Raw genomic sequence first — 13,993 nt, 5'->3', positions numbered from 1 at the left:
GACTCCTCTACCTTGTTCATTTCTGTGCTTCTCTGCAACGGTACAAGCATGTATCCATGTTGAAACCTCGTGGTTCACGAACCCGATATACTAGCACCAAGTAGCAGAATTATCATGTGATGAAGTCGCTTTGTATTGGATATTGCAAGGACCTATTCACATTATCATTTATGATTCCAATATTTCTCCCATTCTTAAGTCTCTTTGCCAGCCTCTCCACCATGGTTTCTGCAACTCTAAACAGGCTTCTTCCACCCGTGTGGTTAATGCTAGATGGGGAACCTACAAAGCCCGCACAATGAATCTCCTCTCCTTGTATTTCCCTTGAAGATCTTGCTCACCAGCAGGCTTGGTTATTGAGCATACTTCGTTTATTTACAAAGAATTGCCAGAGCTGGGTGGTGCAAATTCTTAAAAGCATATCCCTCCAGCTTTTTTTGTTTTTGCAAAAGTTGAATAGACTACTATATGTTAACAAAAGTTGAATTGTCTACTATATGTTTCATATCCAAGGAATTGGCCCAAGTTTAGTCGTTATAGAGCAGATGGATCAGTTTGGTTTGATGAAAAATTATTTTTCATGGAAAACGCTTTCCATAAAAAAAAATTCTGTTAAAAAAAACACAAATGAATATTAGTTTTACTTTGGTTTGATGGAAAACTATTAAGCTAAGAAGGGAAAAATGGAGATGTTGGGAATGAAAAGTGGAGGAAAACAGTTTTCTTCAAATTTTGGAGGAAAATGTTAGCAGAGAGATGAAAAACTCTTTTTTACCTTAATTTTCCTTTTTAAATCCCTTGTCCAAACAAAAAAAAAAGAAAAATGGAAAGATCATTTTCTTAGAAAACGTTTTCCTTCAAGACAAATGGAGCCTTAATCTAGGACGACCTTTGGTATGCGAAAGACTGTCTTATATGAATAGCCAGCACAACCAAGCATATTTTTGATCAATTTAAGTTGGTTTTGGAGTTCTTGCTATATGGTCAATATCTTAAATGCATAGTCCAGAACTTGGCTCAAGTAATGCATACATTTGGTGGCCGCCGTCTCTTTTTTTTCGGGACATTGCCTGTACAATCACAGTCTCATCCATTCTAGTGCAGCAGCTAAGATTAAAGAATTAGGTCTAACATTAATTGCTAAAATGATAAATTTACAATTCTGTCAATGTCCCTGAAGAAATTATGCCCCAGTAAGGTACTCCAAAATACTTCAATCAATTCAACTTGAATCAAGTACACGTATATGAGCACTATTATGACTACATGATAGTTTATACAACTTTAAAAAATACAAAAGAATGTATTTAATCAAATTAGTGAAGAGATCTGTTTATAACTGACAAATGACCAGACTCTCCATTCAATATAAAAACCTCTAACGGCATGTATAATGAAGAGGATGCCATTGACGAGCTGAATCTGTACGTTGGCTGAAGAATCTTACTTCCCTTGGCGCATTGAATCGTTAGAAGACGTGGACCTGTTCTCATCTGCCACACCTGTGTCATTTGGAAAAGAACAATTCAATCATTAAAGTCCTATATATTTCTTCTAGGCATTTGTCATCATTGAGAATTGGATGAGAGATTGATGCTTATCATCACCTCCCAACCTAGGATCAATTCTCATTTGGTAATTGAACACCATTCAGTTCAGGTTTGGGATAATTAGTCTGGAATGAACCGGTCAGATAGGCCCATCTTGCCATTTAGTTCAGGTCAGGGATGAACACATGGGATTGGAGAAAATTCCTTTGATGGGTCAACAAGTTCATAAAGCATTTGTATATTACTGTACAAGAAGGTCTTGTCTCCATTTGAGCTTGTTCGAACAAAAGCCAAGTCATTAAAAAAAAATTGAGTTCCAAGAGTTCTTTAAGCACCAACATGTCCCATTTCTCGATATTGAAATACAAATTCACAAATCTTAAGCCTCCTCAACAAAATCCATCCTGGTAAACTTCCCTCCACTTTGCCCCAGAAGTGGACTCCTACCAATTTCACAGCAAGGTCAACGATATGCCTAGTGAAATCTCACCAACGCCACAGAAGAAGCAATCAGGTCTCAGAAAAGGGTGCCTTCAAGTGTGCCAAACAGAGAGATCCAAATTGTCTACTCTATCTAACAGCCTGAGCCCTGAGCCGAGGTTAAAGCCCTAAACATGATTCTCAAGCCAAGTATGATCTACAGGTGATGAAGCACTTTGACTCACTATAAGGAAAGAAACTTAAAAGGCAGCATCAAGTTATTGATATCTGGCTCAACTCAGCACATATTATGACTATACAATGGAAGGAAAACCTAGTCATCATCATTGTGAAATGTAAGAGTTAATAGTTGTCTCAATTGGCGGCAATATAAGCTCACGGATTCACTTCTGCCATGTGTCCATCCTAAATTTCCCACTTCTTAATCAGTAACGCAAGTACGCAATGTCATTCTAACGCCTCTCACTACACTAGTACACTCCCTTTTAAGCAGGCTTAGGGTCTAGGGATCAAAACCAGCTTGAAGGCCTACTGAACTATTAGATCAGCCCAGTAGCATGCAGTGCAAACATTTTGAGTAGTCAGAACTACAGCTGAAGATGTCAAAAGTTAATAGGAGAGGAGGCAATAAAGAAGACATAAGATGCTAGGATAAACATATGAAGAACAGAATAGGATTTGACTGTCATTTGATATGATGTTATACCTGAAGGAAGAATTTAAGAATCGACAGAAATGACAGACCTTGCTGCAGATCCAGGTGATGAAGAATGGAAGAAAAACTTGCACTGATAAAATGCCAGTTATAGGATCGACCAATCCAACCCCCAATAAGTTCATCTATCTCTGTGGGTCTAACTCAATATGATGCATAAATCAGCAATGTATTTCCATGGGCGCCTAATGAAAATTTTACAGGAGATTGAAGGAGAGATGACATATTAACTACCTCTTAAGCATTTCTACATAAGAACACATCTTGAACCAAGACCAGATAGGAGGGAGAACTCCAAGTGTCATCAACCAAACATGTATCTTTTAGTCTACAATGTGGGAATGTGGGATAGTAATGTCGCTTTGATAAATACAAGGAGAATAATCCCCAAATTCCTCTCCAATAGATGTATGCTCAGGATCTCCCCCAAAATGTACCTAACAAAACATAGCTGAACAACACTAGATTCCAAGTAAACTACGATGTGAAACCAGTAAGACAACATGGAAATCACTACTTCTGGAGAGGCATCTACTTCTTTTCTCTCAAGCTCATGCAAAACATAGCTCCAGTGAGAGATCCGCTATATTAGCTTTAATGTGACATTTTCAAAATCCCTCAAAAAGGTTAAAAAGCAACACTGTTCAACAATCTGCAACAAAACCAGGATAAGTTTTTTTTTTTTAAAAAATTTTTTATCAGAACCAGAATATAATTTTAGTTAAGTACGAAATCGATATATAAACAAACTACTCCTATTCATGACTTCATATATTGAATTTGCAACATGTTTAGGCTGCTGGTACTGAAAATTGAGGAAATAGTGACAATCAACAGATTTACATTCAAGAGGAAACCTATGTACCTCTAACCCTCCCTATGCAACCTTTGTGCAGTAAGTTGTTATTGTTATAGACTCATACGCAAAAGGCGGATTGTAGCACCAAGAAAAACAACGCAATTGTCCCATCTATTCACCCAGAGGGGAAAAGACTACAATAGTCCGAGTGTCTTAGGCACAAGTTCATAAACTAAGAAAAAGAAAATGAATCTGCATGTGTTGTGGCATGGAAATAACTACGGAATGTTCAGGATGATGCATCTTATCCCAATTATGTGCTTTTCTACCTAAATTTACATTACTACTAGAGGTGGTAATGTTAAGAACAGAAAAATGCATTACCATGTACTTAACATGAAATTTTTATGCAAAAGTACACAAAAACTCAGTACTATTACCTCAATCTATGACCTTGTACAGAAAGGGTCAGACAGAATATTCATCTAAAGTCTGAGTAAATAACATAGAAACACCATAAGATTGAGTGAATAGCACAGGGATAGTCTGATACCCCTAATAGACTATAACTCGCACCCACTGTCAAACTCATCTGTGCATTGTAATATCAAAACAACTTCATAACTCAAAAATGAAATCCAAGTGCAGCCACTTTCAGTTTAGAGCTTGAAGCTCAAAAATAACATTAAAAAAAACACACAATGACGCGCACAGGTTTGCAAGGGTGAACTCCATGACTAAAAGATGGAACTAAATACAAGCATCTTCAATTTGCAAGTAACAAATGAGAGGTTTCTATCTTTTGAATGATAACATTATAATTACTATTTTGTTGAACCATTTCGAGATTCTCACTCATCCCTAAAATGTGGATAAGATCATTTATGGCATTGGTGCAATTCACGAATATTAACCCGAGAAAATATATCCACACCACTTTTAACCCAAAACAATATCTACGGGTAAAATGCGAAAAATCATTCGGATAAGATATGACTAAAGTACATACAAGATGTGCAAAACAGATTTCTACCTTAAGAGATGGCAGTCCCAGTTCAGTTTCAAAAAATAAAAAGAGAAAATAGATAAAAGATGATTGCAACAAATAGAGTTTTGTCAAAGGACTCAAATCCTCTATCCTGCAATCTGTGTATAATTAGGTGCCACTTTTTTTTCTTATTGGTTGATTATAATGTGATTTTGAATTTCATTTTAAAAGGTAGCGGGCCATAGTAACAAAAGCAATCAACAAAATATAGTAGCACACAAGTGATACGCCCATTTTGGAGCAGAATATTTTTATTCTTTGTCAAATGCCAATCACGAAATTACCTCAATAATTCCTTTTCGGGGAGCATGAATAGCCAGACACAAACAATAATCGCTCTTCTTGTGCTCATGGTAAGAAGTTGACACAGTCTCTTTATTAGCCAGCATCTCCATGAAAAAACAGTTGGCATCACGATATCCCTGGTATGAATATCATCAAGTAAGATAACCTTTGAATTTGCCTAGAGACCAATAAAATTAAGCTGGTGCGGTGGTGCATGGATCAAACCTTCCATAGTCGCACCACAACAAGGGCTTGTGTGTCTAAGAGCAATATACGACCAAGTGAATCAGTAATAGCAGCCAATGTACCGCTAGGGGACAAGGTCAATTTCTCTCCCTTCCTTGGCGGATCTTTTAAGCAAGTCAGAGAAGCAGCTGTCACACAACACAGCAATAAATCAGCTCAGACAATTCAAATTTGCAACATGCAATTAGATGGTTGGAGCATAGAAAGATGGAGTCAATGAGTTGACGTTATAGCAGAAATGTGAATGCGAAAAATAGAAAAAAGGGTCATTACTTCTCTTCGCAACACTAAAGGAATTAAAATCCACAACATAAAGTCATCTAAAAGGCAATGGATCTTGGAAGTAGCAGGTTCTGAGGCATAATTTGTTAAGGCATCAAAAGAAGCAAGAAGCTCAATGAATTTAAGGAAACTGAAAAAGGTCACGCCTTCAGCAAACTGATCAAAACTCATATTGACCAGTAGACAGTAAGCATGCACATGTGGAAAGAAAGAACTGCTATGCTTACCCTCATTTGACAGTGCAATTTGCACTCTAACTTTACCATATGACATGTGACCTCTTTTTCCTTTCACCTTCTGTTTTGAGCTTTATATTATTAGAGATTGAAACCAGTCAAACAATATAATCAGGGGTGCAATCTGCACTCTGAAGTGTGGATGCATGTAGCACTTCTAAAGATAAAATGATTCTAATCTAAGCAAGCATTTACTCTGTTCCTTTTCTTCTTGTTTCAAACTCTTTTAGTAGCCTGGAAAGAAGCTAAAACCTTTTAATCAAAAGGAAGCTGAAAAAGGTAGGATAGCTTCGAAAGCTGAAAAACATATGAGCCACTACACACCACAAGATAGATGTTTAAATTCTTTGTAGGAATGATATTTTGGAATGATCGACTATTTGTAGTCGCTGGTAGGCCTAAACAGGGTCTCAGCTTTCAATACATGACTCGATTATGCAAAATTAATTAACATACCTGGCCGAATGTGAAAACTAACATGAAAAACATAACCGCATGAAATAAAAAACAACCGACCCTAGCACCAAAAGGGATGTTCATGGTCAGTGGTCACAATTCCCGCAATTTAGAAAAAGAACTGCTCACTCATGATTTTGGGGATCAAAACCATGTTAATCAGTGGAGACAAGATAAGATAAAGTTTATGTATAAACTATCAAAGAGACACCTTTTCTAACTGTATTCATCTTACTAGTAATAAAAAGCAATTTTTACGAAACCTTATCCTCATTCACTTTACCTTTGAGAGGACATACTCTGAAACACATTTCCCCTTCCATATAAATCATTCATATTGATATTCAAATTTTGTGAGGACACACTCTGAAACGCAGGGTAACTTAATGTGTACTTCCTTTCCATTAATTCATTCAGATTGATACATAAAGACAACAGAAATGAACAGAAAGACGTGTCAAAAAAACATGCTGAAGGTGAATAAACACATCACTTCCTACTTCAAATTTTATAATTTTTGTGTGCGTCAATAGTATTTAGAAGTAATCATCATTTCTGCTCAGAATGTATACATCATTCACACTAAAAATTCAATATGCACGCATATCCCACCCACATATTGATAATTATCTATACACATGAAACTGTGTATTTGTATTAATTTATGTACTAAGGAACATTATAATGGGGGGACTTTTGTTACCAACTTCTTTATAACCCTACATCCAAAAATATCTGTGTTCGAAACAATCCAATTTCTTATCTTGTATGTGTGTGTGCATGTGTGAGAAGAAATTTCGGTTACCTGGGAGAATGATATGAGCCCATTGTCAAAGCAACTTTCTAGCATTTACTAACAAGTAAGAAGTCTAGTTGACTTGGAATATGAAGAGAAAGTTAATAATATTAGCCATAACGCATTAATGATTCCTTTTTAATTCCTCCAAATTTCTCAAGTTGCTAAATAAAAAAATAATTTGATGACACAAGTGGCAAGGCTTAAACATGATAGCAATCTAGCATAGTTACCAAAATAGAATACTAAATTTAAAACCTTACTTCTAGCTAGAATTCAGATGGTATCTTGTACAGTTATACCATATGCATGATACAAGAAACTTTGAAGAACAGGAAATAAGATCTTCTACCTCGAGCAAATGGCTGAGGCTTCGGTTCCGATTTCTTGGGTTCTGATCTATCACTCCTCCATATCAATTTGGAGAATGACGCTATTGTTGAAAATGTGGCGGGAACAACTTTTGATAGAATAGCGCCAACAAGAGATCTATTCTTGTCTTCTGAGAGCCTGTGTTATATAGAAAACCTCATTCATGCATATTTTATGATAAATGAAAAGGTGATGACAATAATTCAATTAGTAAAGCTCAATATATGAGAATCTAAAACACCCAAATTTAAGGAGAGAGTGGCAATAAAGATGAAAGATTACAAAAAAAAATACCTGTACGCTGAAATGACAGCATCATTGCCAATTGCAACTGCACGATAATAACGATGGCTTGACTGCTCAACAATAAAAGCAGCTGAATTCAAGTACCAGAATAACTTCAGATAGCTTCCATAGCACATAAATATACTATGATTAACAACAAACAGCTGCTTTTCTTATTCACACAGGAGACTTAATTTGAGAGAGTCAGAAAACACTTATAAGAACAGAAAGCCCTTGTAAATTGTAATGGAACCTTGAGATAGAAATATTCAACTGTAAACACACAGCATAAATTCAAATTTCAGAGACATAAGAACACTCCTCAGTCCTCACAACTAATCTAAATGCCTCCAGGCTCCAGCGTCCATACAACCTTCTCAATCACAGTGCAATCACCACATCAACTCAACTTTCACCCATCCCCAGCAAGTATTGATTTGTGCTGTCCAAACTTCTAACAAATCTAGAACTCTCAGTGCCTCACCCTATATCATGCCTCCCAACTCCCAACCTATATAACTTAAAAATAGATTATTTTGGTTACTACTACAACAGCAAATCCCTGGTCAATTACAACAACAAACCCTTGGTCCCAAAATGATTTACGGTCAGGGTCGGGTTTTTTGGATAACTAGTTATTACTGCATTTTATCTTCCAAAATATAGGAATTCATTACCACTATCAGGAAAGATGGATGATCTCATATAGGTTCTCTCCGAATTTAGGCAGAAATTCACGTAACAAGGTTGTAAGAGCCGGAAAAAGGTAGGGGGGAAAAGGGGGGGGGGGGGGGCTCATCTTCTTCTGGAGTTGAGGTGTTCGTGGCGGCTGGAGTGTAGGGAGATCGTGATGAGGTGGTAGTGGATGCTGGAGGTGGTGAGGAGATGGCGGTTCATGGTGATCTTTAACGAATTCCGTTTATTGGTAATAAACATAACTTTTGAACATAAAAGGTAGTTATTCAAAAAAGATTGAAAGGCAACCATACTAGAGTTAAACACAATTTTTTTCTTTATTTATACATTTTTGTTTAAGAGGGCAGCGGGAAAATTGGGACAGAGATCAATCTTTCGAGTATGAGTTATGAAACGCCAGAACCCTATGATGCTCGAAACCGTCGGTCGTCACTTGGATCTCTCGTAATCATCTCGACACGAACTGAACCAGGTGTGGACACGGTCAATCCCGACAAGAGAAAATGGAAGCAATATTGTATGATCCATAGCAGGGGCGAGAAGATAATTGAATTATCAGATCTATGGTCCAAGTAGTAAGGTTTTGATAGTTAGATCTCAATTCAAAGAGTAGGACCCTAAATTAAGATTTGAATAAATGGGGCTTTTATTCTACTTATTATGATGAATCAACAATAGGTGCATTGTTCAAGTGCTCCTGTGGTCCAGGCACTCTCATCAATAACTTTGTTGGACTGAATATTTCCGGCTGACTATTGTTTTTCTTCTTTTCTCTCTTGTTTTTTCATTAGCCATGTCTTTACCTCTCTCATTCTGATTTTCTCTCTCCACCTAATGAATTGTAGGTGGGGTAAGTCACATGGGTATTTTAGTATTTTGACCATTTTAATCGTTGTAGCTCTTTTTTGCATTTACCTACACGCACTTTCCTCCTTTTTACATTAAAGTTACCACTTCCCTCATATCACATGCATGCTATTTTTTTAATAAGTATGTCCTATTTGAATAAACAATTTTTCTATCATGTGCTCGAGTCCATATCCTAGTTTTGGATCCTTTCCAAACATGCCCTCAGTGCGTCATTTCATGTTTTTCGATATCCAGCCCATTGATCCACAAGTCCACACCGGTACCCATGGTGTCAAAGCAAGGCCGCATCGTATCGTATAGCCTGTGTCGTAAAGGTTTTCAGATCTACCAAACCGATATTACCCGAATCGTAAAGGTGTACGAAAAACCGCATTTTAGTCGGGTTTTAGGGATATTTCATGGTTTAAGCCGATATTCAGCGGTAAGACTACCGAATCATCCCCGTTCCCGCATCACCGTGACCGTTACCGCGACCGTGACCGAAACCGTATTTTGGAACTATGCCGGTACCCGGGTTTGAGAATCATAGCTAGACCCCTAGTGTATTACCAGCCACAACCTCCACATCCATCCAACGGGAAGGAGCACATGTACCTTCAGCGGTTCAGCCCACCCCGAATAATGGAGAGAGACTTAATATTTAAAATAAGAAAAACACCACATTCTAGATTGTGCTGACTGAAAAGTGGTATTCTATTTATGCTCTACAGTCAATGGCCCAATATAAAACAGCTAAGTAGCATTATATCTCCATACTTGTCCAAGTATTAGAACATGTATTGCTCTTAGAATCACAAAGAACCCAACTATCATTCAAGAATTGATCACAATGAATACGCCAAGCGGGGAGGATTGGTGAAAAAGACATTTAGTTCTTTTTCTTCCCTTTCCTCTACCCTGACAGTGTTGCTGATTGTGGGTGTAATTGAGGGAAAACAGAAGAGATGGAGAATATAGACATAGAGATTGAAGAGAGGAAGAGGGAATAGGATTTCGCACTGTGTTTGGTGAGGTCGGTGATAAATAGTCATTTGAGCAATTGCTCCTATCCTAAACACAAATCAACAAAATCCCTTTTTCCCCATTGAACATGCCATTTAAGTGTACTATTCCATTACAAGGAGGTTGATTGAGGTAATAAAATAGAAGTAAATAAATAAATACAAAAGTAGAAAATTATTACTATGTACAGCTATAGAAAAGACTTATAAGCTGAAGTAGTTGAACAAGAGGGGAAATGAAGGAGATAAATATTAAAAAGAGCCATAAGTCACTCAACAACCATATTAAGATCCAATGAGAACCTAACATAGCAAATACCTCAAGTTCCATTAATGGAGGTGGCATGACACCCGTGATTGCTGCATCAGCACAAGCTCCATATTTATTAACACTCCACAGCTGGTACGGTACCTTTTCAAAAGAATTCTCAAAATCATCTAAATCTCTCTTCTTCCTTTTCTGGTCCCAAAGGTTCGTTTGTGTTTCTTGGAACCATCGCTGTAGCATATTCTATACATCATAAGATGAAACTGTGATCAACTAAAACTCATAGAAGTCAAGACTTTAGAGCTATACCAGTATTAGAAGGAGACAGTAATGGAAATATGAACACTTGGCTGGATAAATCATGATCATTAACACAACTTGCACCAAACATCTATCACATGACCTATTAGTACTGCTACTTATGATAGAACCCCCCTGGTACCAGAAGCGAGAGGTAGACACTGAAAAAATAGTAAACGGTGATGGATCCAGAATTTTTTAGTAATTTCTATTTAATATGTAATCATAGACAGCACAAGCTAAGTAATCTAATTACGAAAACATAAAAGAAAATTGAGTAGATAAAAGACAAACTACACAGTCCAACTAAAGAGAGTACACATAACAATAATTCAACAACAGTTGAAATCTCCAACAGGGTATGGATTTGAGACAAATGGATACTCTCAAATAGAGCTTAAGGTTAAAACTCATCATATTGCATGGTGCAACACAAAGCATAAACACAGTAATGGCATATTTGTGTCTACACTCTACACTCTTACCTTTGAAATCTCCAATTGGGTTAAAATGTTGCTAATAAATCGAAGAGTCATAACTCATAATGCAAGTTCTATAGATTTAGGCATTTAGCTGTCAATTAATGGGATCAAGTTTATGAATTTTTTTGGTTTAAAATACCTGCTCCCGGAAGTATAAGGTCTATCCGCCACTGTCCACTCGTGCTAATATGTGAAAAAGAGTAGATAAAGAGTCTGTGGAACCTTATTGCAGCAGATTCCTCCTATTCTGAGACAATGTTAATGATTCTAATTTTCTAAAAATGAATAATTTTTTTTTCTTTGGTTACTGGTTGCATTCACCTTTTCAGTCAAGAGTTTTTACCCGTCTAAAAGGAAACTTGTCATGCTCCCAGTGAGAAAAGCAAATTGAAGTATATAACACGGGTTATCAGAAAATACCACATGTTCCAATGGAAACTTGAAGTGGAGGAAGAAGTAACTGAAGGAAAAAAATGAAGGTTCTTCAAGACAGCTACAGTACAGAATTTGGACATTTGATAGATCAAATAGAAAGCATACTTCAGCAAACTTTAATATAGTTACTACATTGAAATCAATTACCTGTAAATCAGATCCATCAAAACGTGCAATCACTCTATCCATAACAAAGCAAACCTCCTCATTTGAAATATCTTGTGCAATATCTTTCTTTGTTCCACGAACACGAAGCTTCAGAATTCGTGCAGGATATATCATCTAAATAGAGAATTGAACAGTTGAATGTGTCAGCAAAATAACCTACTTCATAAATGTTTGTATATTCAAGAACTGTCTCAAAAGTGTTCTATATGAAAATTAGGGCATCGACATAATCTATTAGTTACATATAAATTTCGATTTCTGTATACAACATTTCTGATCTAACATACAAACTTTGTAACATATCCGATCAAAAACAGGTTATAAACTCATTACAAACCTTGCACCACTCATAAACTTAACTACCTAGCATTCATCATAAACCTTCACACTCATAGCAGTCACAAAAGCAGAACAGATACAACGGGTACGCATATTACCAAAAAGAATTAACTTTAGAATCATGATTTATAATTCAAGCCAACACATTCAAACAAAAGCATGAATCTCCAAAGCCGTCGAAATTACGGGTATCCACAACAACCATGAGATGCTAATCAAAAGGCAATTGGATATATTTGAATGCAATTCATAGAAGTGATGGAAATTACGAGTTCCTGGCAAAGACCCATTTCCATAAACCTCCAACTAATTAAACCAGCATAGACAAAATTTATGACCCAATTCATAATAAATGATTTGGGGTCGACTAACATGAATCGTTGTAATAAAATACATGAGCTAATCAAAATTCAGGGAATACAGATTTCAAGATTAACAGAAAAAGTAAACCCATATCACAATTTACAATACTACACAGAAAAAAAAGGATAAAAATGCAGGAAAGTAAAAGAGAGGAGAGAGAAAATGAAAGACCTGTTTATGGATCAACCCACCATCCAAAGAATAAATGAAGATATACCCAGAAGAAGTGGCAACAGCAAGAACACGAATATCATCAAAAACAAGCCATTCAATGGCACTAATGAACTCAGCATCAATGGGGGAAAGTTCAGGGTGGATCTTGACCTTGATATTATTAAAGGGATCATCAGACCATCCGAGAATGAGGATCAAGGATTTGTTAGAGAGAGCAAGAGAGTGAGTGTCGAGTGCAGAGAGAAGGAAAGGGTTGTCAACGAGCCAGGATTCTTTGCCTGCGCCTAAATCGCTCAGCTCGTCGCATGCTATGCAGCCAAGCGTTGTCGTGTGGTTTCGTCGCGCCATTAGTGCCGATCATGGAAAAAAGACTGGGACAAAGGAACGGACAATAGAGGGAAGATAGATAATTCTTTTCTTTCCAAGGGGATATACAATTTTCAATGTTGAGGTAAGGATTAAGGACCAAGGACTAGCTACTAGCCTACTACAAAGTAACGAGCATGAGTCACAGCAGTTTTTAAGTTGGGTAGTGTAAAATTTTAGCTGTGATTAATGGTGGCAATGGATCGAAAATGGGTCGAGTAGACCTTAATCTACTCCATCACTTGTGACCTAAATTCCCATCTACACCATTCATCACCTGTTTAGAATGACAATTCTATCTTTTTAGTATTATATGTTGTGACTTGTGTCATCTTACAATCAACCTAGTTTCCTTTATATAGTAGGGAAATATACAAGGTAGCAACTAGCAATTCCTAGAAAGATTGATTACAAAGTCCAAGGTAAGGACAAATAAGCCTAGACACCTAAACTAGATGTCATCTGACTTGCACATGATTAGTATTAGGTCTTTTACACTCCCTCTCAAGATGAGATTAAGGTGAATTCTTCACTGTCATCTTGTACAATAGCTTGTTATGTTAATGAGCTTGAAGAGACTTGGATAGAACGTCTGCTAGCTGCTCTTTGGGGGGACATAGGATGTCATGATATTGCATTGGTTACCGCACATGTGGTAAGAGCCATGGCTCTATACTCAGCTTCTATTGAGGATCTTGCTACAACAACTTGTTTCTTGCTTTTCCAAGAGATGGGAGATGTATCTAAAAGAATACAGTATCCAGTAGTGGATCTTCTAGAATAGCGACATGAAGCCTAGCCTGAGTCACAGTATGCAGTAAGTTTTGTTGTTGCGTTACTAGCTAGCAAAATACCATGTGCAGGTTCTTGTTTAATGTACCTAACTAGGAGGCCCGTAGCAAGGGGTGTGCAAAGTGCCCCTTTGCACAGGCCCCCAACCTAAAAAAAATAAAGTTTAATTTGGAGGGCCCAATCTTATTTTGTGCTTTGTAGTTTGAGATCAGTAAAAGAAAGTATAGC

General features: G+C 37.0%; 1 protein-coding gene across 1 annotated transcript; it reads right to left on the bottom strand.

Annotated features, from left to right (window-relative positions):
• Nucleotides 1-1,113: 1,113 nt before the first annotated feature.
• LOC104891388 (uncharacterized) lies at nucleotides 1,114-13,032 on the bottom strand. Its single transcript, XM_010677076.4, has 8 exons — nucleotides 12,605-13,032; nucleotides 11,711-11,845; nucleotides 10,398-10,589; nucleotides 7,521-7,582; nucleotides 7,207-7,364; nucleotides 5,064-5,212; nucleotides 4,838-4,975; nucleotides 1,114-1,502 (listed from the first exon to the last, which is right to left on the bottom strand). Exons 1-8 carry the CDS (start codon nucleotides 12,953-12,955, stop codon nucleotides 1,317-1,319), a joined length of 1,371 nt encoding a protein of 456 aa, XP_010675378.2. The 5' UTR covers nucleotides 12,956-13,032; the 3' UTR covers nucleotides 1,114-1,316.
• Nucleotides 13,033-13,993: the final 961 nt, after the last annotated feature.

Source organism: Beta vulgaris, chromosome 4 (assembly GCF_026745355.1).
Source record: "Beta vulgaris subsp. vulgaris cultivar EL10 chromosome 4, EL10.2, whole genome shotgun sequence".
Taxonomy (NCBI): domain Eukaryota; kingdom Viridiplantae; phylum Streptophyta; class Magnoliopsida; order Caryophyllales; family Amaranthaceae; genus Beta; species Beta vulgaris.
The sequence above is the reverse complement of the archived record's forward strand: the minus strand, read 5'-3'. Positions and strand labels throughout refer to the sequence as shown.